Below are 24,765 nucleotides of genomic sequence, written 5' to 3' on the forward strand. Positions count from 1 at the left end.
GAGTCAATAATTAACCTTTAAAACAGCTTCTTCCTTCTTGAATCCATTTTTTTGTGGTTCCCTTTCCCCATACAGTGATTCTCTGTTGACTGCATTCAGGAAAGATCTAGAGACCTTGAGCACCCACCAAGGCTCAGATGGATTCTCTGAGGGTGGAAGCCATGTGACATCATCAAAGAAAAAAGCCCTACAAAAACTCTGATTACAAATGACCGTGGTCTCCAGGACCTCTGAGGGGTCTTGGCTCAGGGGCTGTGGGCTGGGCTGGGACCTGAGAGCTGGGTTGGGGACTGAGTTCTGGGGCTGAACACTGGGTCCTGGGCCCTGGGAGATGGCTGCTGAGTGCTGGGGAGCACTAGGCACTGGGGGCTGGGAGATGGATGCTGGGGGGAGGTGTGGAGAACACTGGGCACTGTATGCTGGGGAGCACTGTGAGATGGGCCTGGAGAGCACTGGGAGATGAGGCTGGGGAGCATTAGGAGATGGAAGCTGGGAGCACTGAGAGATGGGTGCTGGAGAGCACTGGGAGATGGGGCTGGGGAACACTGGGAGATGGGGGCTAGGGGATGGAGAACACTGGGCACTGGATGCTGGAGAGCACTGGAAGATGGGGCTGGGGAGCACTGGGAGATGGGGCTGGGGAGCACTGAGCCCTGGGAGATAGGTACCACGAAGTACTGGGTACTGAGGCTGGGGGCTGGGGAGCACTGGAGCCAGGAGCTGGGGGTACAGTAAAAAGTCACAACAGAGCCCCAAGAAGCATTTGGAATTATAAAGGACTCTAGTATTCTCTTCTTTTCCCTCCCTCCATCCTCCCTTCCTCCCTTTCTTCCTTCCTCCTTCTCCTCTCTCCCTCCCGTCCTTTTTTTTTTTTTTTTTTTTTCCTGTGGATAGTACTGCAAATTGGGCCTAGCACATCCTACAAACCACACAGGCTCTGGACCACTGGCCCACATTTCCAGACCTCTTTGTATCCAGGCTGGCCTTAAATTCTTGGATAGTCCAGGCAAAGTCTTCCCATAACTGCCACTGCCCCAGCCTCCAGAGTAGCTGGGACTACCAGCCTCTGGGCTGGCTTGCTTCAGTGACTTCCCATTTGAGAATGTTCACTGAACCAAATTTCTAACTGTTGGGAATTTTTCTGAACTGCATCTGAATTTTCTGTCCCCGAGAATGCTGTAGACTGATGCTTCTTGAGCTTTTCTAGGCACGGAAACCATCTGTCCAGGTGCAGGCGGTGACTCAACAGGTTTCACAATTAATGAAATGCTGCGTTTCTTTGCTGCTCATATGACACCAGAGCAGCTGGTTCACAGACCACACTCCTGGCTCACACCTCACCTGTCTCCCCCACCAGATACAGCTGAGGCAGAATCGGAGCAGCCTGAGGGGCATGGGTGCTTCTCTTCTGGGGTAGCTCCCTCCTTATTCCTAGACACCCACAACGTTCTCTTCTTAGCTTCAAAGTTTAGGTCTTGTTAAGTTACAATCATTAGGAAGAGCGATGGTTGTTACCTCTAGGGCGTCGTGACCTAGAACCTAGAGTCTCAGTGAGCGACTGTCTGGGTCAGGTTGGCTTGAGAGCGTGTCTGTAAGGGACTGTCTTGATTGTAGGGGGTGTGGGGTGTGGTGGAGCCTGCCTACTGCATGTGAGTTTGTTCCCTAGTATGAACAAAGCATTGAACAACTGGGAAAGACAGAGAGCAAGCTGCAGCCACAGACAAAGGGAAAATAAGTCTGCCAAATAGAAGCTGGTGTTGGTATTTTATAGGGCCCCCTCTCCTCCTCCCTAGATGCCGGTCTCCATACCTTTCACCCATTTCTCTTTGAAATGTTTTCTGAACAAGAAGCTGCCGTTTGGGGGAAATCTACTTTTGCTTTCCTGGTTTAATCTCCGTCCCTCTGGTTCTCCTTCATCGATTGCCTTACTTGCTAAGGTAAGTTGTGACAGCCATGCCTGATTCTGTGCCCTGGACTGCAGAGAAAGAGCACAGTAGCTGAGCACTAGGCATGCGCATTGGTTCCTGCTCTTGACTGAGGATGTGCTGGGACAGCACTAGGCATGCGCATTGGTTCCTGCTCCTCTTGACTGAGGATGCGCGGGATCTAGCTGTTTCAAGTGCCACCATGACTTCTTTGAAAGAATGGCCCGCGAAGTTTTTCTTCCCTGGGTTGCTTTCCTCACGGAAGCAACAGAAACGAAACTAGAATCAGATGTCTGTTAAGATTTCGTCTCTCAACCATCAGGAATGTCTTCGAGATACCTCATTTTGCGTGGGTGTGGTTTGGTTAGTGGTTCTAGTCCTGTGAGCCCCAACTCCTTATAAGATGATACCAGTTACTCCTGAAGGTTTGCTATAGGCCTGGTGCAAGCGCCGGACCAACACTGTGCCTGAGCCTCTGGTTTCTTGAGATTCATTACATTCATTACAACAAAAATGCCCAAATGCTTGAAGTCACTGGAATGAGTTATTCCAAAAGAAACTAATTAAAATATCTAGAGAGCATCATTTTAATTCATGCAGCAAGCAAATAAGCACAGCGTACAAAGCTCAGTCCAAATGTACCTCTACACAAAAGCTACAGTTTCAGGTGAGTCTCAGGAAAGGTAGGGAAGGCAGAGGAGCCGCCTAGCTTGTGTGCGCCTTATGAGTCATTATTTGGCATTATTCAATCCAGACTGATTGACAGACAACGGATGAGAGAAAGCGTGGAGAAAGAAGGTGGTGGTTGTCAAAGGGAGGGAAATCAGGATGGAAGATTTAACTGTGTCGCCAGAGGAGGCAGATAACTTAAAAACAAACAGAAGTTGTAAATGAAGAAATAAGAAGTTTAGGCTGGAGAGACTGCTCAGAGGTAAAGAGCAAATAATGTTCCTGCAGAGGACCCAAGTTTGGTTCTCAGCACCCACATTGGGAAGTTCGCAACTGCCTGTAAGTCCAGCTCCACGGGATCTGACGCCCTCTTCTGGCCAGCACCTGCCATCACATGCACAGCAGACACACACACACACACACACACACACACACACAATTTAAAAATAAAATAAATGTTTTTAAAAGAAATAAGAATTTTAAAATCTTTAAGGAATAGTAAAGTAAAATTTAAAACCAGGAACTCTAGGAAAAGCTTATAAATTGACATACTATAAGATAAAGCTGAAAAATGATTAGAGCAAGAAGATACATTTTAAAAGAAAACTGGAAGACAATTATTATTAACATTTAATGTTAACATTAAAGTAAAATATGAAGTCATCACCTTAGCTGAAATGCCCAACAGTGGGGAGATGGAACCTGAAGAGACCACCTACAGTAGTTAAACATGGAGGGGTGGGGACACCAACCCACCTACAAAATTTTTGACCCAGAATTGTTCCCATCTAAAAGAAATGGAGGAACAAAAATGGAGTAGAGACTAAAGTAATAGCTGACCAGTGACAGCCCCAACTTGGGGTCCACCTCATGTGTGCACACCAAACCCTGACACTATTACTGAGGCCATAGTGTGCATGCAGACAGGAGCCTGGCATGGCTGTCCTCTGAGAGTCTCTACCAGCAGCTGACTGAGACAGATGTAGATACAGCCAACCATTGGACAGAGGTCAGGGACCCCTAAGGAAGAGTTAGGGGAAGAACTGGAGGAGCTGAATGGGGCAGCAGCCCCACAGGAAGAACAACAGTGTCGACTTAGCGGGACCCCTCTGAGCCCCCAGAGACTAAGCCACCAACTGAAGAACATGCACGAAGAGCATGCAAAGCCTGGTACAAGGCCCCAGACACATATGTTGCAGAGGACTGCTTTGTCTGGCCTCAGTGGGAGAGGATGCCTAATCCTGTAGAGACTTGATGCTCCAGGGTGGGTGGGGGTGGGACACCCTCTCAGAGGCAAAAGGGAAGGAGGATGGAGTGAAGAATTCTAGGAAGGGGTCCAGGAGGGAGGGCATTGTTTACATTTGGGATGTAAACAAGTAAATAATTTTAAAAATTAAATTTAAAAAATGAAGTCATTTGTGAAATAGTTTAGAACATAAAATTCCAAATAAGTAAAAATTAAAAGCCAACAGGGTAATAAGGTTAGATATGAATACGACTGGAGATGCTGAGTCAAAGCCTGGGAATGGGGTTAAGCATACATAATCTATATGATAAATTTGTGTGTGTATTAACATTATCAAATATCAAAATGCATTTTCAGGAAGCTTTAGAGGAAGAAAGAACATAAAGACAAATCTAGAAATGTACAAAGAATAAGAAACCTTGGTTTTTGCCCTTCCCTAAAAGGCAGTTTTCTAAGGAACAGTCTTGTGAGTCTGAAGTGTCAGAGCACAATGGGATACCTATGTCATGGAGGTTTCTCCTTGCTCCCCTCAGCCTGTCCCAGAAGGACATCCCAGCCTAGGTAATCAGAGAGGACATACTGAGCTCCCTCGGCTGCCAGCTCACAGCTGGAGGCTCCCACCTGACCAGGAGAAACTCCCTGGCCTCCAGCCAGCTGTGCTCCCTTTAGCTTATCGCCTCCAAATTTAGCCCACACTCCAGTCAGAGGAAAGGACTCTGCAGATCAATCGCTCTTCACCAGCACTCGTCCAGGGGCTAGGAAAAAAACTAGGCTTAACCTTTCAGTTTTTAAAAAAACGTATTTACTCAAAATGTTTATTGCGTGTGTCCCCTGCCTCAGCTGTGGAGTGGATTCCAGGAGTGAACCTTGGAGGTCCCTCGTGACACCTGAAAGTCCCACCCAACGATGGCAGGCCAAAATTGAACACCAAGACTTGGTGCATGATAATTTGCATGGATATAAACATATCAGCAAAATACACCTTTAAAGGAAAAGTACCAAAAAAAAAAAAAAATCTAGAAATATACAAAGAAAGAGACCTTGGTCTTTGTCCTTCCCCAGAAGACAGGTTTTGAATGTCAGTGCAAAGTGGACAGGTTGGCTGGACACAGTGGGTGACCTTTCCCTGTACCGCTGAAGGGAGAGTAGTGAGGAGGACTCATATTGGATGAGGGATGACGGTGAAGGATGGGAGACTTTGCCCAATGCCCAGACTTGCTCCACAGCATGGGTGGGCTTCTAACACTGAGAAGCAAAGCTAAGCAGAGGTTCTGAGAAGATTGAGGAGAAAGACCCGGGCGGCGGTCATCAAAGAGCTGGCGCTGGAGCTGAGGTCAAGCAGTCAAGATTCTGACAGGCTGCAGACAGGGTGGAGGAGACAAACAGAGGTGTAAGTTCCAGCCAACATCCTGCCAGGATGGACATAGACACAATCCTGCATCGCTTGGAGTCTCAATGCCACAGGAGTCTCACTCCACTTTCAAGAACAGCTTCCTTCAGGATGCCTGGGGTTAAATACTTAAAAATCTCCAGGCAGACTTCCTATTTTTCTCCTTGAATACAGAGATCTCCAGCCTTCTCCTGGCAGAATTACAGGCTTACAGTCACATTTCACCTGTGAGGCAGGTTCTCAAGTTTGTTGAAACGGTTGGTTGACAACCGCAGAAGTAGGCACACACATGATCTAAATTTCAGTTTGGCCCAGGGAAAAGTACACGGTCTCCCGGCACCAGCTAAAACAGCACTGAACTGCCATCGGTTGAGACGCTAGGCTGCTGCTCTTGACATTTTCTAGGTCAACATTACTCACTTACACGAGCTGAGACTCTCTAAAGTCAGAGGTCATTCCAGGGAAGCAAACGGCAGAAGCAACGTGGCTTTGAGTCACAGGTGAGCAGACGTCTATGGTTGCAAAGCCCCAGCTGAAAAGCGGGTAGCCAGAGTTGGCAGAGAGAAGCTGGGATGTGCAGCAGCTGGAGTGGCCACTGACATGGCATTCCCTGGGCCATCTGAGGAGGAAGACTTTAAAAAATTATCAAAAAAATAATGTGTATGCTTGAATGCAGAAGTGTGTGTGTGTGTGTGTGTGTCCGTGCTTATTCATGGAGGCCAAAAGAGGCCATGTGGAGCTGAAGTTATAGGTTCCTGTGTGCTGTCCCACACAGGTGCTGGGAACAGAACTGGGGTCTACTGATGAGTAGCACTATTTTGCCAGGCCCTGAATTGGTCTGGGTTCTTTCACTCTCAGACCCCAGGCCTGTGTGAGAACCCCAGAGGAGCAGAGTGGGGAAGGGGAGCCACAGAGCAACTTCCTGCCAGCCCTTGGGATGTATAACTTTAAGTTATGTATAACTTTAAGTTATAAGTTAAGGCAGAATGGCAGACGATAATATGGTCCACTCCTTCCACACACTGGGACCTGCAACAAGATGTTAATCACTAAGATGGGGATTTAAAAGTAAGGGCTAAGCACAAAGGAGACAGTGTGTTGGGTTTTGACTGAGACAGTTATGCAAGTTTGCATGGATGAAGTGCGATTTCTGCTGAGTCTTGCAGCATGAGTGGGAGGCCTCTGAGTGGAAATTATTCTATCAATGACAAAACTCAAAGACTGAGGAACAAGTAATATCGACGTGTGACTCTGGCCTCAAGTACACCCATCTTTCGGTTGGAGAAAGGAGAGAACAATGGAGTAGGACCCGGTCCCCTCTGTCAAACCAAGGGCCAGTGGTCCACAAATCCCCAGGCAATCTGAGAGTGCAGCTCAACACAGAACTATAGGGGCTTTGGGCAATCTTTCAGAAATGGCTTGATTGTGCAGTCTGTGACCACTAACTCTGTAGACATCAGTGTCATGTTGCCAGGTCAAAGGTTAGACACACCTGGAAGACCTCATGCCCTAGGGAGTCCCCAGCTGTTCCTCACATATCCTTCTTTTTAGAATTTAATGATGCTGGCTGTACTGGGTTGGCAGGATTGGGTAAAAGACACAGAAGGAGAGTCTTGCGACAGTCTAGGTGAGGGATGACAAGGGTTTGAAGGACAGTGGTTGTGGGAACAGGGAGTATTTGGCTGTCAACAGTCCTCTATTAAGTACCTGCCAAGTGCTAGGCCTTGTGGCAGGTCCTGGGATCCACCGATAAATGAGGGCAAAAGTTACAACCCCTGGCCAGCCAATCAGAGTGGCTACAGCTGTGCACGTCACCAGAGGTCACATCCAGGTCCCTCTAGTCCACGTGGGGATCAGGGACCACATGAGCAATGAGGTACAGCTTTTTAGGAACCGTGTCCTCTGCGTAAATATGGCAGGTCTCCTCAGAGATAAGCAGGGAACGGAAACTTCTTTCAATTTCAACTTTGTAGAATTTCATTAGGTTTTCACATAATTTTAAACATCGTTTGGACAAGGGTGGAACAGATGTTGGTTGTGCCATGTTGGGGCTTGGGGAGGTTGCCACCAAGTCTGCACACCCGAGTCTGTTCCTGGACCCACACGGGAGAGGAACTGACTCCCCAAACTCTCCTCAGGTACATGAACATGCACTAAGTACAAAATACTCTGTTGCTGTATGTGAAGGTTTTCTCTCCTTTCTTCCTTCCAACCAGATCCTTTATCCCCCACTCTACCCTGCCCCTCTTTTTGAGACAGGGCCTAACTCTGTAACCCTCTCCTTCAGGGAACTCTGTGGCTTAGGCTGGCCTCAAACTTGCAACAATCCTATTGCCTCTGGTATCCAAGAGCTGTTTGTGCCTAAGTGACTTTACTTCTTGTCCTTGTTTAGTTGAGGCGCTGGGGATTAAACCTAAGATACCTTGCATTTCAGGACACAAGGCCAGTGCTTTACCACTGAGCTAAATCCAAAGGCCCTACATGAAGTTTCTTAATGCTTTAATGTACACCCAACATTATAGCAAACTTCTCACCTTCTATATCGCACTGGCTCTTTCATTTGCAGGTCTCCTTCCCTAACTTCTTGACCACCCCATGTCTTTATTATTGAGCAACACAGAGGGCTGAGGGCTTCACATAGGAAAGGAAGCAAAGGGTAGTGCAGGGGAAATTAATCCCTGACACTGAATGAGTTCTGAGTTTAGTGCTGTTGTCTCTGGAAGCAATCCGACTGAAATGGTTGCCTGTTCTTTCACACACTATGAATGGGGATCAATACATTCTTATAAAAGGCAGTTACACCCTGGGGAGCAACAGGCCTTATTCGGGCTAGAAAGAAAAGCAAACATAAGTTCTGCTCGGGGTTGGTTTCTGTGTTGCCTGCTGCCCTGCTGTTTAAGAAAGGTCCGACCATAGTGGCATTTGAATTAAAACAAAAGGCAGGGAAGATGTTAAATTTGTGTGCTTTGGTGAGAGAGGGCAGAGGTGTGCTGCAGGCAAGCTGAGACTCTGTGGGAAGGAAATGTCCTCATGAGCAGCAGGAGGGAGAGGAGACAAGGTGGCCAGGGCCAGGGAATGGATGGAGTAGCTAGACAGACTGCACCATCCGCTTGTCATCTTCATAAGAGTCAGGTTAAAAAAAAAAAAATGCAGGCAGACAGAGTGCATGGCTACTAACTGGCAAAAATAGCAATTGATTGGCAAAGCCAGGGGATCTGAGGGACTCAGCTGTCAACACCAGGAGGGATCAAGTTTGTATGGGTCAGGACTGTGCCTGACACCGGAATTAAACATGTTTGCTGACTCAAGGTTAGAAAGCCTCTGTGGTTTTACTACTGCATATTAACCATTTTAGGCCAGCAGCTTAAGAGGGGTGGGGGTGGGGTTTCAAATTCAACTACAAAAAATCATGTATGTATGTCATTAAAAGCAAACTCCAAACTCCCTGCTTTGTTAATAATGTCTGTCTCTAGGGTGGTAATCTTGTGTCCTTCAGACTACAGCAGTACCTGACTTGTCCAGATATCACCATTACGTGAGATCATTTCCCATCACATGACTGAATCCCAATTTGCAAGGGGGTGATGTTGTTAAAATAGCTTTGCAGCATCCTGGGGAGGATTATATAAAACGCATTAACCCTCCCCCCAACACCTCCAATTCATTCATTTTGGAACATTTATAAATGTGTTGCAGGAAATGTTATACAACCAAAGAATATGGTCACTTCAAAAGGCAAAAGTCTGAGAGCAGACAATTTTTCTTGGAGGGATTGTTAAATAACTCTATAATTTAAACAAAACAACCCATCCTTTAGCCCGAGTTTATTTACCCAACAGTCAAAATTCACGAATTTACCCCCAACCCCCTCATTATGAGAAATCCGCTTTACTAATCTGCACGTGAGGCCCCATTCAAGGGATGCCCAGGCTGCAGGACTTACTCCTGGCTCCGCCAGCCAGGAAGGCTGAGAAAATGCAGCGTCATCAGCTGCAGAAGCCTGAGTCCCAGGGGCCGCGCAAGCGCACTGGGCCTCGCCCCCGCTCCCATCTCACGTGCGGCTCAGCGTGCGCAGTGACATGTGTGAAAGCACGCGACCGTTCAAGGCCCACAGAGCCGGCTGTACTGTGAATCCGGGGTGGGGGGTGGGGGGAATGACATCATCCCCAGCCTTGTCGCTAGGCAACCTGAGAAGGCGTCTCCCTGCCCAGACAAGCTCCTTGCTGCTCCAAAGGCTGAGACCATTGTGCTGCTCCTTCTGACCAGCTTTCCAATGAATGAGCAAACCCAGCGCTCAGCAGTGTGGTATTACACTCAGTGTGTCTGCAGAGAACCTACGGGTGTGGGTTCATACAATTAGGTGTCTCTCTCTGTCAGGTCACGTGCAGTTTACACAGCTGCTTTATAGTATTGCTCCAGATGGCTCAGGCTTGAAAACGGAGCCCTGCCCCTTATGCAAGGAGCAACTCAGGCCTCTGGGAGGAGGTTCAGGCAGAGCTACTACTGTTGGGCCCTGTGAGGCACTGGGAAGCCACACACGGAGGGAGGCAGATTTTTATCACGGGACTGCATGAGGTCACCACATTTGTTCCTAAGAAAATCGGCCTGGAATGGAAAGGGTCTGGAAATCAAACCCCAGCTAAAGTTTACTCCAAATACCCAGCCTTTTTAGCTTTACCCTATATAAAAACTGCAGGGGGCTGGAAAGTGACTAGTGCTTGCCTAGGATACCCCAGGCTCAGAGCTCAATCCTCATCACCTCAAAGACAGACAGACAGACACATGATGCTGACAGGATGCATGTACCAGGAGTAGGCATGGTTAACATTGTGAGCCAAGTAGTTCAGCAGTTTTAGTCTCATGGGAGTTTGAATCCAGCCTAGATTAGAATAGTGAGATAACAAACATCAAAAAACAAGCAGCTACACAAATTTTATATAAATGGTATATGTCCTCTTAACATGGGGTTCAGTTCCCAACCCTCAGGCTGGGTGGCTCACAACCACCCGTAACTCCAGCTCCAGGGGATCCAGTGCCCTTTTCTGGCCCTCTGGGGGCACTGCACGCACGCACACACACACAGCCAGAAAACAAAATGTCATGTCTTTCCTATCTTTCCCACCAGTTCAAATCCTTTCCCCAGCTCTAAATTGTTTAATTCCAGGTCCCTTTAGTCAGAAAGCTCTTAGCGGAGTGAGGGCCGCAAGGGCAGAGGGGGACAAACAGGAACCAGATCATGTGTAGACTCGAAAACCCTCAGGCACACATTTCTGTGTGCCTCCAAAGTGAGGGGGGCAAGAGAATGGAGGACCGTTACAGACCTCAGAACTGATTTCTCAGAGTTCCATCTCATGGGTACCACTGTGTTGAGCTGCTCTATAGATGACTACCAGGCTTGTGTTCCGGTCCCTCCTCCGCTCCCCCAATCACTTGGAACCAACTCACCATCACTCTTAAGGTCATGTGTAGCCTGGCTCAGCTCATTCCTTGATAAAACCTAACTCTCTACACTGACACAGAATAAAGAAGAGTGACTCTGAGCCAGCAAATCTGGTTCCAATCTTGGTGGTCCTGGCAGAATTCCTCGCCTGCACCATCACCCAGGGTTGTTTTTTGAAAAAGTAGTTCTTAGAATGCCTGTCTTCTCTTCTGTCACTGAGTGAGAACGGGTCGCCTTAACAGAAGAGACAGACGTCACCATGGGGTATGCTAGTTTGAGCTGTGTCTGCTTGGAACACATGCCCACAGGAGGCAGGGCAGACCCGATGGTGATGTGCAATCTCCCTTCTGTACCACAATATCATTACACAACAATACAACTGTATATCCCACTGCTGTGGGAAGGGTCAGGACCGCGCCAGTCTCGGGTCCATTCCCACAGGAGATGCCGAGGCTAAGAGCCAGCAGGGCAGTCAAAGGTCTCAAGAGATAGAGAAATTAGGAAACCTTGCTCTGACCTCAAGTTTAATATTACTCATGAAACTGAAAGCATGGCTTAAGACACAGGCTGGTCCAGAAGTCTATTCATGAACTCTTATCTACTCTGCAAAAACCCAGTTCCTCCTCCAAGCCTGCCCCACTCACATAGAGGTCAGCAAATGCTGCTGACCACAGAGTCTGAGCATCTCACACACCGCTGCAGTCACCTCTTACGTGACTGTGTCATTTGTTTTAGTATCATTCTATAACCCCTATGACACTGAGGTAGGTCCCAAGGTTTAATTTCATAATGTGACACTTTCCACAGTCTCTTCTATAAGAGTGAAATATACGCATGGTCACCCATACATGCTGGCTTGAACCTGTAGGCTCAAGAGGAAAAAAATTAAGTGCAGTGGATCTGAAGCTTCTCCCTAGAGCCTCTGCCATGGGTGTGTCTGAGTACACTGGTGTACCCACCCAGACAGCTTCCAGAATGTTCTTGCTGGACCTGTACCCATCAGGTAGGTGTTACAACCCAGAAAAAGGGTCCAGGGTCACCCATGAATGGAAATGCTCCACCAGTCTTTAACACTAACGCCCTGTTTTCACTGACCTGAAATAGCACTCAGCCAACGTCTTAGCTCTAAAAAAAAAAAAGAGAGAGAATGTTGTTCTTACTGTCTGCTATCCTCTGAAACCATTAGCACCTGGCTTGTATTTTTACATAATAATGGAAAGCACTTGTAGATTTCCAATAATCTGATGGGGAACTCTGCTGAGAATCTAGAAGTTTTAGAAAATAGAGATAGCTTGTGGAAGAAACCATCCCTGAGAATATAAGCGCACACGATTTGCTTATGGCAGGGCCCTTGGGGCCTCTGTCTGAACCTATTTTCTCCCGTTTTAGACACGTGTGAAAATGGGTGTGGTTCTGTCCCTGCCCACAGTAAACAGGCACCAAACCAGGTATGTGCTGGAGGCCTCTCTCTGACCACTGAGAAGTGACAGTTAGCAGACTGGCTAGGGAAAGAGGCTGAAACCCTGAAAAAACAGATGTAGTCAGGTGTGGTGGTGCTTTTCATCTCAACACTCAGAAGACAGAGAGAGGCATGTGGTCTATATGGGAGTTCCAGGCCAGTCAGTGCTTCATTGTGAAACCCTGTCTCAATAGAAATAATCTGACACAACTGCTCCGTAGGGGTGGGCCCAAGCGCAAACGCTGCACACACAAAACCACATCATGTAACAGTGATGCTTCCACTCCTGGACCATTAGAAACATTTCACATGCATAGGGCAGTTTCCCAGAGCATCCCAGAGCACAGATACAATACACTTTTGTGTGCTGTCCACTATTTTTTTCCCCCAAAGGAAAGAAAAAAATAATAGCATTAATCTAGAAGTTTCTGCTGTTTATGGGGGGTGTCTCAAGATTCAGAGTTTTAAAATAACAGCTCTTTTTAAAGTACAGTTTTGTATTTGTTCGGAGTTTGTTCCAATCGTACAAGAAATATGATTTTTAAGGCAGGCACAGAACTCTGAGACTAGCACATTTGCAGTGCAATTCCCCGGCCCCAGAAAATGAGATTTTTCTCTCAGTTCTCCACCAAATTCACTCACGAAAAGCTGGCACTTGAGGTGGGAGTGAGCAGACTGTAAAACTATCTAGAACTTGCTTAAATTAACAAGAGAAGAGTGGGTAGGGAGCCTTAATATATTGGTATAAAGGGTCAACAGGTAAAGAGTTTTTAGTAAGAGATATGCTTGCTGAGACAAAAAAAAAAAAATGCCTCTTTCACATAAGGAGGCTTTTGTGATGGAGTCTTAAATCCCTCTGTTCATCCCTACTTGAAATAAAAAGCCTTTAAGGTCTGTTTGTCCAGCCCTGTCTTCCCAAAGTCTCAAGCAGTCACCTCCTATGGAGAGGACAAACACTGACTGACAGAAAAGGACCAGGCTAAGGTCCTACTCACCACAGGCTAGGATTCACACATCTCCTGGTCCCTTAAGTCATTTAACAGCACTAAGTCAAAGCACGTCCACAGCCATGGGACTAGAATGTCAGATTTTCACAGCTGTGGTTTCCAACACCTTGAAAATGTAAATTTTAGCTGGTTAGTGGGAGCATTTATAAATTCAACATAAAGTTTCTTAAGTCTGTCTATGCAAAATTATTGATTACTAACTGCATTATCGAATAAAGATTCGTAGTTAAGCTGGAAGATCATATGATGTACTAAGTTCAGCTGATGTTTCAAATCTACCTCGTTAGTGGGCTCTGACTCAGCTGTTAATTCATTAAAATCAACCAATGACTCAAATAATAGCTTCCAGAGGCTGAGGGCCCAGGTCAGTGGTAGCAGTCTGGCCCAGATTGTCCAAGGTCCTAAGTACCATCCCTAGAAACACACGAGATCACATGAGATGGAATACGGAAAATACTATTTTTATTTTCTGCCCTAACTTCGTAATTTTATCACGTTACTATTTATAACTTCAGACTGAATAAGCAACCTATAAATGTGGCCAAAGTAAAAAAAAAAAAAAAAAAAAAAAAAAAAACATCTATAAAATCTTACAAAACCATGCAAATGTCAACTGTTGCAACTTCTTTTCAGTCCTGACAATAATGGCAACAAAATTGTAGCTCAAAATACTTAAAATGCTGTTTTTTATGTAATTTTAAATTTAGGACAAGGCATCTTTCTTGTGACTGACATTATCAAGGCTCTACAAAGCCTCTAGCTGACAGCTTAGCTGAATTTTGTCTCCTTTGCCCCGTGGTTGGTTTGCTCAGTTTCAGGAGCTTTATCCAATCAAAACCAGCATCCTTGGCCCAGAAAGCTGAAGTCCCCAAGTAGAGGGAGATACTGGGTCTGGTCATACTCTGGCTAGTGCCTCTGTGACCTTGCCTGACTTTCATCCCTTACAGAGTTCAGAGGACTGACCTAGCAGATGTATGCGCTATGGCTTCCGGTTTACCATGCCTTGTCAGTCAGCTTGTCACAGTCAGCAGAGGGAGTGCTTCCCCACATCTTAGAAACTGTCACTCACATACCTTAAGTCAGGGGCTCAACACCACCACCCAAAGAAAGTGCACAGCCCTTTGTCTCCAAGCACAGGTATGATTTTAAGCTTGAGAAAAGTCTAAAATTGTTTCCTGAACTCCAAGGCAAACTCCCATACCAGGGCTCCTTTGTAAAAGTTAAGAAGGCAAAATATTTGCATGAATGAAACATCCCTCCCCCTAGTGTTTCAGACCTGGGCAGAAGAGAAACCCCAGACCACACAAGAGAGAGGGTATGTGGAGTCACAGACCTAAACCAGGTGAATCATAAAAAAGTTAGCAAGCTAGGTCTATGGTGAACGACCTCCCAAGTGAGTGCTACACGATTCCTTCTGTGGTTTTCATTAAGATAGACTGGGAGAAGTGGGGACCCAAGGCCCAAACCAGGAGTCTCCCTGGAGAAACCAGTGATTAAAAATACTAAAACCAAAACCAAACAGAAAGCGTCCGAGTACGCAGATGAGCTCAGGTCCTTGTACGCAGCCGTCTCTGAAAACTCATGGGGTACCCAGTATCGTTTAATTATTAGACCATCTCTTATCATATATAAACATTTTATTCCTCAGTAAGAACTTTTAAATCACAAAATAGTGTGGCAATATTTAGGTAATATGGAGTGCTGAAAATACTAGAATATAAAGATAGTTTCTAGCTTGTCTTTACATACTAAACTTGTCTAAACCAGCTGGTTTTTCTTGCAGATAATATTTTTATTTGTTTAATAATTTAAGACAGCATAAGCTTGCACCAAGCAGTATAAGCATTGTAACCAAAGTGCAAACATTTCACCAAGTCTGCCCCAAAAGATATTTTAACTCAAAATATCATTAGCAGATATTTTCTCCCTACAAAAATAGCATGTCAGACATCATTAATTGGGATTATTAACAGCTATGTACATACAGCCGCCTTGGTAGGCGAAGAAGTTTTTAACGTTGTTTAAACACAGCGTTTGAGGCAAACAGTAGCAACAGCAGCAGCAAACCGACCGAACACTCACAGACCAAGATAACTTTCTTCACTATTGTGTCTCACCCCTTATATAACATTCAAGTGAGATTTCTCAGTGCTACCTTGGCAACAAACTAAAAATATCTAGACAAGGTCTTGGTTTATGCCTGATTTTAAAAAGCTTTCTTCCTGATTATCTGGTATCTGGTTTGGTCTCCCGAAAAATACATACAGCCTTGAGAGGCCTGGCAAGGCTTCTCTATGTTCACAGCACGTCCCATCACAAGGGACCGCAAGCCCCTCTTCCCACTTCTGTCATCTAAGAATTCAACAATCAATTGTTTTGGACTTGTCTTTTCCCAGCCTAGAGCACTTTAACATCCACCCCCACCTCCAAAAAAAAAAAAAACAAAAAACAAAAACAAAACAAAAAACAAAAAAACCCCCCAAAAAACCCCAAACAGTAATGTTATAAAAATTTGGGACCATGATGGATAAAATGAGGGATCAGAAACACAAATATATAACCTATGACATGTATGTTTGAGCTGAGACATGGGACAAAGGGTTTGAGGTCAATCTGTCAATAAAGTGCGAGCAAAGGCGCCATGGGCTCCAACCTCCCTCTTCCAGCTCCCACCACAGTGCCTGTAGCCCAACTCTCAATTTCTCCCAACAGGTGCAGGGTAAAAAGACACCACTCCAGTCACCTCACAACAGGGCAACAGCATTCTCACTTCTTCCAAAAAAAGCTGAACAATACAAAATACTGCCATGTAAGTGTAACTCTCAGAGACCCTCAGTTAATGGACCACCTCCTAAGGGGGCAGTTGGGAGACACAGCTATTCTTTCAGGCCTGGGTCAGGGAGCCCTGGTACCAGGCACTCTAAGTCGTTCCACATGGCTCTCCCACCCAACAGACTCCTGAACCAGGGTCTGTATTTGGAAAGAGGGAACAAGGACTAAAGGTAAGGAGGGTAATAGAAGATAATCATTTCTCAGGGAGGCTCCTTGACAGCAGGGATGGGGGAGGGAGTGTGAAAGGGTACAGGGTGGGGTGGCAAAAGGGTGAGAAACGGGCAAAACAGGAACTCCAAACATACACAAAACACCTGTTTTTGTCCTAAGCCTGTAGAGCATCGCTTACTCTTCCTCCCTGGTACGCTTTAGGGACGTTTGAACTTGGAAACCTGGCGACTCCTCGGGAGCCCCCTGCCCTGTTCTGGAAGGAATGCTGGGTTCAGGGGGCGTCCTTGGCCGGCTGCGTGGCATCTTCCTGAGAGCTCTCCGGGTTCACGGCGCGCGGCAGGTGGGTGCGGCTATGCGCGTGCTGGGGGCGCAGCGGCCCCGGAGGCGCCACCTCGTGCGCTAGGAACGGGGCACCGGCGGTCGCGCCTGCCTTCTCCGGGGGTGGCGACAGCACGGAGGACAAGCAAGGGAAAGCGGCGGCGGCAGCAGCGGCGGCCGCTGCCGGGATGCCGGGATACAGCAGCGGGAAGGGCGCGGCCGCCGCGGGGTACAGATACTTGTCCAGGCCGCTCTTGTCTAGCCAGGGTTGTACGTAGGCGGCGGCGGACGGCGACAGCAGATAGAAGGGCAGGCAGAAGGGCGCGGCGGCAGGCTGCGCGAAGGGCGCGCCCCCGCCCAGCGCCACGAGCGAGCCGAGCAGCGCGGGCTCCGGGCCCAGGAGCGCGCCGCGCGCCTCCAGCTTCGGCCTCTTGGGCGCAGGCGACGAGTCCCCGGGTGGCTCCTGCTTGACGGCCGCGCGGCCCTGCTCCGCCTCGCCTCCGTAGCCGCTGTCGGTGTCCGTGTCGTGTTCCGGCTCCGTGCCGGGCTGAGTCCGCTGGATGACCGGCACGCAGCGGGCAACGCGCTCGGGACCCGAGGCGGCCGCAGCCCCCGCGCTGCAGGGCGCGCGCCCAGAGCCCCTGCCCGAGGGCACCTGTGGCGTCAGGAGCTGGGTGGCCACGGCGTGCAGGTGGCTGACTAGCTGTGCGCAGCGCGGCTCCCTGGGCGTCCAGCTCTCAAAGCGCGCGAGGTATTGCAAGACTTCTTTGGCGCAGGTTTGAAACCCCGAGTGGAACGCATCCAAGTCGGCCTGGACCGGCGATTTCAGAGAGCGCTCCCCTAGGGTGCACGGGGGAGGGAGGCGAGAAGAAAAACCGCGGCGTTAAGACATCTGCTCATCACGTGGGCCCTGCGCTGCCTACAGTGAGCTCGGCTTTTCCTGGGCATTCCAGCGATATAATCCGCAGACTGCCAAGAGAGGAGGGGGTGGCGCGGTGAGGCGCTCTCCTCCTGGCTGAAAAACCCAACTGGAGAGGTGCAGCCGCCACTTTAAATAAAAACGGGGCTCCTCCAGCTCTGCAGAAAGCCTTTGGGATGCTCTGGGTACTTGCCAGGAAAGGTAAAGAGGGGAAGTTCACCAGGAGCAGGACGCAGCGGGGTGTCCTAGCATTGTGCCCTCAGCGTTACCCCCTTTTGTATCATGGCAGGCTGGCTTCCTCAGACCCACTTACCATTCTGTAAAGCAATTATCTTCTGATGCTGCTGCTCAGTTAAGGCTGTTAGCGCTTTCAAGTGCTTTAAAGTTAATTCCAAGACTACTGCTTTCTCCAAATGCCCCAGTGTCTGCAGTGGTGCGACAAAGAGAGGGACAGGGGTTACTTTAAAACGCGCATTTTTATTTGATTGGCCTTCCACGCAGCCCTGCAACTTAGACAGGCGCACACACACACCCCACTGGGAAGGAAGCACTGCTCAGCTCCCCACGGTCAGGTCATCAATGATCTCTGCCATTAGCCCGGAGACCCTGGTTCTGAGTCTCTGGGAAACTCTTAGTTACAGCACAAGTTAGAAGGCAGGCCTCTTAATATTTACATTTACTATCCTATCTCTGGGAGTTTTATCAGGTAAATACACCCCGGAGACCAACAGGAGAATGAAAATGTGCATCTTACTGTCAATTTCAGATGTTCAGGCAGTAAATCTTTCAGCTGAGCAATGCATTCATTAATTCGGTCTCGTCTCTTCTTTTCTATTAATCTGTGCGGTAACTTGTAGGTATCCTTCATACATGAGCCGGAAAAAAAGATACAGCAGTGAGCTAAACATTCATTCACTTACTGGATAGAACCCTCCCACCCCAACCCCCAAACACACTATGTAATGAACTAATGCCCAGAATTCTCTCTTCTAGACTTCTAAAATGCAATTTAAATTCAGGTGCGGTGTTGAATATCCCCCGGAGTATCCAGCAAGCCACTTAAAATTCACAGTTAGGAAAGCTCAGGGCTGGAATATATTTGCGGACAGAGTTTTCTTGCGAAATCAATGGCCCTAATTAACTATCCAGGCAGGTTATGGGAAACTTAAGACTTACCTTGGTATCGTCTCGCTTCAAGCTCCTTTTGGGTTTACACATATACAAAGAGGAATAGTCCAGTCTGCAAAAACAGAAATCAGCATCAGGCCCCCATTCCAGGAGGGGCTCTGCCCTCACCCGCTCCTTATCACTTTGTGCAGGGGATTAAAAAAAAAAAAGCCAAACCGACGCCTAGACAGATATTCGCAACGGTGCGTACACCTTACCCTATAAAATCCCTATGTTCCAGTAACTGTCTCTCTTGCAAATGAGGGATTCCTTCGTCCATGTTCAATGGCTGTCCGTTTCCTCCGTTTCGATTTGGAGGTTTCTGTCCTGTAATCTGTGGGACGGTCGCCTGGAGAGATTTTTGGGGGATGTGTGCGTCTCCAGGCTGTCTCGCTCTCCCTCTTCAGTGCAGTATTGAAAGTGTGAAGCAGTTGGCCGCCCCTCCGCCCCGTGCTCGCTCGCTCGCTCGCCCTCTCGCACACCCGCGCGCGCACACCCGCGCGCACACACGCACTGCGCTGGTAGTTTGCTCTCACTCCGGGCAGTGTTTGGCCACAGGGCACGCGCGTCGCCGGCCAGACCAGCACCCAGCTCACGTGCGGAACGTACCATCCGCGGTCCAGCCCAGAGGGGGGGCGGGGAGGAGGGGCCGGGAGGGGGCGGAGACACCTGATTGGGGCCACCTGGAGGGAGCCGCCACCCGGCGAGCGGGCTCGTTCGTCTTCCCCGAGGCGCTGCTGGGCGCGGGGGCGGGGCGGGACGAGGGGCTCCCCCGGCTCGGCCAGCATCTCCGTGCAGAACCGTGGACGTGGCCTTTTGCTTTCCCACTCATTGCTGTTGGTTTGGGCCAGAGAAAGAACGCGAATTCGTGGTGGCTAAACTTGAGCAGGGAAGGAAAATTCGGAGCTTTTGCTCATTGCTTACTGGCCAGGGGTGAATAAAGGGTCGGGTAGAAAGACATTCTCTAGGTCAGGCTGGAGACCTACCCTGAAAAGGGGGTGACTTGCAATTTTCTTCCCGGATTTAAGATCAGTGAAAATGTAGACACTGATTCTGAATGTCGCATTCCAAAGTGGTTTTGGCAACAGTGTCCCCGGGCCACCTAAACTTCCCGCAGCAGCCGGAATTGCGGTGCCACTAATCACACAGAGGCAGATGACGTTTGGGGCCTCGGGTGCTCCCGGGGGAGAGTAGGGAGGGGGAAGGATGGCACGGGGCGGGAGGCACTCAAGGACTGTTGCGGGAAAGCCACGCAGTCTGGGTCCTGCCCGCCCCAGCCTGCGAGACGCTGTGCTGCCTCCCGCCTCCCTCGTGCGATAAGCCGCGCCGAGAGTGTGGCAAGCCCACGTTTACTACTGGCACCTCCGCGGCCTCCCTCCTTAATCCTGTCTCCAGCGGGTACCAGCACAGGGCCGGCAACGTGATGCGACCTGCGGCGGCTGCCACATCAGCGCGCAGGGATGCCGTGCGCGCGCCCCGGGTCCTCGGGAGCTCGGTCCACACAGCTGGGGACAGCCGTCCCCAGGTGCCCAGTGTCCCCACAACTCAGGATAAATACTAATCTGAATTCCATCCCCGTGGGCAGGAAGACCCCGGGTTGTTCCTACACTGATTTTTCAGAATTGACAATCACGTTCCCTCTCGGACATTCGCGATCGCCAGTGGCACGAGAACCGAGAAGGGATCTGGGCCCCAAATGCACGCGCACTGGAGCGCAGCAGGGCCAGGACAGCCGCGCTTGGGTTCCAGGGACGGATCTGGGTCGCCGGCCAGGGCGGCTGGAGCGGGTCACGTGCCGCGGAGCCTCCCTGCCTAGCCGCGCGGCGGTGGAGCCTAAGTCCTGGGCGGAGCTGCAGGGATGAGTTCCTTTCCAGCACCCTCCCGGGTTCCTCGAGTAGGACGACAGGGCTGGTTTCGCAGCAGGCGATTAATTAATGATAATAGTGAAAGTGATTTTTTTAATGCAGATTTGGATTTTTATCCTAAGCCCTTACTCCCTCTCTTGTCTCTTAAGTGGTTGATCTTTCTGATTCTGAGGCAAGTTAGAGCTCTCAACAGTTTATTAGTACAGTAAAGTGGTCCCGGCTTCCTCTAGTTCTTAACTGGCCAGGTTAGGTAGGGGCAGGCTAAGGTGAATAAAATAAAAAATCGCAGCAATAACAGCCCTCTGTAGACTGGATTTCTGAAAGTTCGCTGTCTCCAAACATACTTTAGCGCCAATCCCACTTTTAAAATGATGGGAGAGCTTTAGCGGAATATATAAGCCTGGGTCACTGTGTCTTGGCCTTGTCAGTACACAGAGGAGTATCAGGCCAACATCTGGTCAGAGGAACTCCTGTGCTAACTGGGGCCAGCTTTTAGCTGAAGCCAAATGGGGACTGGGGGTGAGGGTGGAGAGTTGAGGGGGGTAGGAATAGGAACCTTGAGGCTCAAGGGCAGGGCCAGAGGTGAACTTGTAAACTCAGCACTCTGAAAGGTCTCCTGGATGTAGCCCTTCAGCCTTCCCTCATAACATTTCTCCTCCCTGGCTCCCCTGTCCACACACCCCCCCCCCGTGCCGCACCGTACCCTCTCCCCCACCTTACCGAAACTATTAATAATTCTATAGTCAGCATTTCTGTAATCTCTTATACTTCTGATACCAGCTCAAGATGTAAATTGGTCTTTTGCCCATTTTATCTGTTTTTTCTACATACACTGCGACTGTTTTTTTGTTTGTTTGTTTGTTTTAAGATGGGGTCTCACTGTGTAGCCTTGGCAGGGCCTGCGACTCCCTATGTAGACAAAGCTGGCCTTGAACTCAAGGTATTGACCTGCCTCTGCTTCCAGAGTGCTGTAATTAAAGGTGTACGCTATCATACTTGGCTGTTGCTTACATAGCTGGCTTTAATTGCCAGCTACCACCACCATAAGTCTTGCTTCTTTCTCCTGCTTCCTTTCTCTTGGGCTCACCTTTCGGCTTTTCCTTACCTTGGTTCCCTTCTCCTCCCCACCTCGCCCCCCTTTCTTCCTGTAAATGCCGCCTTTCCTCTGGAATTTTGTTCTGTGTCTGTTTGTCTTCTGTGTCTAATCATTCTTCCGATGACACTTCCTGCCTATCCTCTGCCTTAAACTTGATTCTCTTGCCATTTCTGTCCCATACTCTTGCCTGTGGGGACCAGTCATCCTTTGATGTCACCAAATGCCCCTTGACAGCATTAAATTTGTAGCAATAGCTAACAGCCACACAGTGTTTACGATTAGAGGACCAGGCTCCATCCTGAGGGCTTCTCAAGAATGACTTCACTAATGCTTCCCATGACCTTATAATGTTCTAATGCTATTATTGGTGCCTCTGCAAATGAAGAGGATGTGTCCTTAGAGATATGAAATGTGTCAGAGGTCCCACAATCAGCCAGACAGTGTGCTCTGGAGTCTGTGTGCTCTGCTCGTTCATGTGAGGTCTAAGTGCACACTAGCCGAGTCATAGCCCTTTCTCCTTTTACCAGTCTGAGAGTGTGTGTAGGGGCACACAAGAGATGGGGGAAGGAGAGAGGGAAAGTGGGACCTTGGGGTTGGAGAGATGGTTCAGTGGTTTAACAGCACTGGCAACCTTCTCAGAGGACTGGCGTTTGATTCCTAGCACCGCACCGATATAGAACCTTATAACCACTTCTAACTCCCATTTCCAGGGGAGTCCAACACTCTCTCTGGCCTCCTTGGGCACCAGGCATGCATACACATAGTGCACAGACATACAGGCAGGCAAAACATTTACACACACAAAACAAATGCAAATGGGTCTTAATTTAATTTATGTTTTTTTGTTTGTTTGTTTTAAGTATGGGAGCTGATGGCAGACATGGGAAAGCGTGATGAAAGAAGAGTAGTTTTTGGACAAGCCAGCTAGACGGGTGGTAGGCAGTTAGCCCTGAGTTGATCTGAGTCTGAGTTACCCATTTAGCTTTTGTAATGCCATATAGGCATGCCAATGCTCGTTCAACAGTGCAAAGGTAACAGTGATCACCTTCATTATCTCTACCGAGCAAACCAAGCCAAGGCTGACATGAAACAGGTTAGACATGGGAGAGGGTCACCTGTGGGGGATCTAGAACGTCAACTGTGGAGGATCTAGAACTGGCAAAGGTACACCTGTCAGACGAGGAGCAGAACCCAGACCGCCCTCTTTGGGTGTCTCTACATTGAGTCTTACCTAATACCACCAGAAGTCAGTAACACACAGAATGAGCTCAAAGACCCCTCTTGTTTATAACTCAATCATTGGTGAGTGCCCAGCTTCAGTCTTTCAGAGACAGTTTCATCAGTAGGTGATGGCTGGAGTCATTGGTATTTTTGCTGCCTCCCTGTCTCTCTCTGTATCTTCCTCCTCCCCTCCCCTCCCCGTACATAGGTGGTACCTGTGGTATGTTTCTGTCTGTCTCTCTCTGCTGTGTGTGCCCTACTGAGCTGCAGGGTCCACATTAAGACTCCCTCCGTTGTGCCCTGCTTTTTCATTAATGGCTCTCATTGAATCTGGAGCTCACTGTCTTGAGCAAGACAGGATGTCACTGAGCTCTGCACTCCTCCCCCTGGGAGTTACAGGTTTGTGTGCCCATGCCTCCTGGGCAATCTGAATTCACGTCCTTGTGCCTGGTCGTATTTTAGCCACTGAGCCATCTCCTCAGCGCTGTGCCTTTTAATTTTTAAGTCACTCCCTGTAGGGTGTGAGGTAGAATGACACGCTTGGTCACATGTCCTCACTATTTTAAGCCCCAAACTACAAGCACCCACTGTGTGGCTTTAGAAGATTTTATGCCTTGTTTTCCACAGAAATCCTCCCCAGAGGATTCTGCTTCCGTTGGGATCAGAAGGTTCCTGCCTTGTCTGACTGTTCTTCAGGACAGGTGACTGTGGCTATTTCTGGATCCCAGATATGATTCAAATCAAGGGAGCCTCTCTGATGGCCTGAAGGACTGAGCTCTGCCCAGGGTGTGTGCCCTGACCTGAGGGACTGAGATGTGCCCAGGGTGTGTGCCTCGACCTGAGAGGCTAAGAAAGAAACCCATTAGGTGGGCCTATGCTTTTCCTTTGAGATGCTGGGGAGGGAAGTGAGGGCCTGACAGTCAGGCATCCACCCTCTACCCCCATGTTCCAGCCCTGGATGCCCCTGTCACTCACCTGTTTTGCTGACTTACCAAGTGTAGTTTATCCCTATTCTACAGGACTCCATGCTAGAAGCAAGTAGCTTATGAAGCAGAATCCACAAAACACTTAAGCATGCTTTGCATTGGTGTTCTCATCAAAGCTCTGGCAGTAGGGGCATGTGCGCCCTTGTGTGTGTGTGTGTGTGTGTGTGCGTGTGCGTGTGTGTGTGCGCGCGCGCGTGCAATGTAGGAGTTGCTTTTTCCCTGGTAGGGAAGGGTTAATCTCACAGGCCTTCTGAAGAAAGGAAGGCTCCAAGAAGACTCTGAGAACAGAGGGAAGGTGTCGCCTCGCCTCTCAGAGTCCAAATATGACTTTAAAATACCGATGATGTTATCTGCTGGAGGGACTAGATTTTAGATTCCAGGATAGAAGGCTGGTTTTCCCAGTTGCATATTCAGTGCATTAGCCCAACAGCGCTCACCCGCCCCCTTTTAATTTGTAAGAGGACCCAAGTCTCTCCATAGACTGCCAATGAATGTGTCTTTGTGGCTGTAAGGTGATTTAACAAATCACCTTTTATATTTAGGTAACTCTCTACAGGGAGTTGATACATTCACTGGTTTGTGCAGCACCAGGGAGATAATTGTAAAGCAGTGACTATAATACAATGTGGTCATGTTATACTCTTTATATGATATTACATACATCATAGCTACATCTATAGATTTGTCTCCAGACAGATTTCTAGAGCCCTGGCTGGCCTCAGATTCCTGCAAGGCTCGCACTTCCATCTCCACAGCACCAGGATTACAGATGTGCTGCACCACTTCTGTCTGGGAGGGGGACATAAGAGGTGAATCTTTCTTCTGCTGTGACCATTTCTGATCATATAATTTTCCCAGGTACTCAGGCTATCCCAATTTTTGTACGTTCTTAAAATCCTAGGCTTCTTTCCTTGCAGAAGTTCAGTAATAGAGAGGTAAGGTAGACCTAAGGCAATGGGGCAGGGAGGCCTCTGGCACTTTGGTTCCTTATCTGCGGGCCTCTCTCCATGTTTGTGCCTTTCAAACTGGTTGAGACTGACCTGTAGTGAGACCT

The 24,765-nt window shown here is 48.6% G+C and overlaps 1 protein-coding gene across 1 annotated transcript; it reads right to left on the reverse strand.

Annotated features, from left to right (window-relative positions):
* Nucleotides 1-10,851: 10,851 nt before the first annotated feature.
* On the reverse strand, nucleotides 10,852-19,093 carry Bhlhe41 (basic helix-loop-helix family member e41). Its single transcript, XM_021191567.2, has 5 exons — nucleotides 18,762-19,093; nucleotides 18,553-18,616; nucleotides 18,131-18,238; nucleotides 17,690-17,801; nucleotides 10,852-17,297 (listed from the first exon to the last, which is right to left on the reverse strand). Exons 1-5 carry the CDS (start codon nucleotides 18,821-18,823, stop codon nucleotides 16,411-16,413), a joined length of 1,233 nt encoding a protein of 410 aa, XP_021047226.1. The 5' UTR covers nucleotides 18,824-19,093; the 3' UTR covers nucleotides 10,852-16,410.
* Nucleotides 19,094-24,765: the final 5,672 nt, after the last annotated feature.

This window comes from Mus pahari, chromosome 2 (genome assembly GCF_900095145.1).
Source record: "Mus pahari chromosome 2, PAHARI_EIJ_v1.1, whole genome shotgun sequence".
Classification (NCBI taxonomy): Eukaryota; Metazoa; Chordata; class Mammalia; order Rodentia; family Muridae; genus Mus; species Mus pahari.

What these genes read in the sequence shown, in the direction of transcription:
- Bhlhe41 (XM_021191567.2), bottom strand. Translation starts at nt 18,823, where the DNA reads ATGGACGAAGGAATCCCTCATTTGCAAGAGAGACAGTTACTGGAACAT. An exon ending in GAACATAGGGATTTTATAGG is followed by an intron (nt 18,617 to 18,761) that starts GTAAGGTGTACG and finishes CTGTTTTTGCAG; the next exon opens with ACTGGACTATTCCTCTTTGT. An exon ending in TGAAGCGAGACGATACCAAG is followed by an intron (nt 18,239 to 18,552) that starts GTAAGTCTTAAG and finishes TCATGTATGAAG; the next exon opens with GATACCTACAAGTTACCGCA.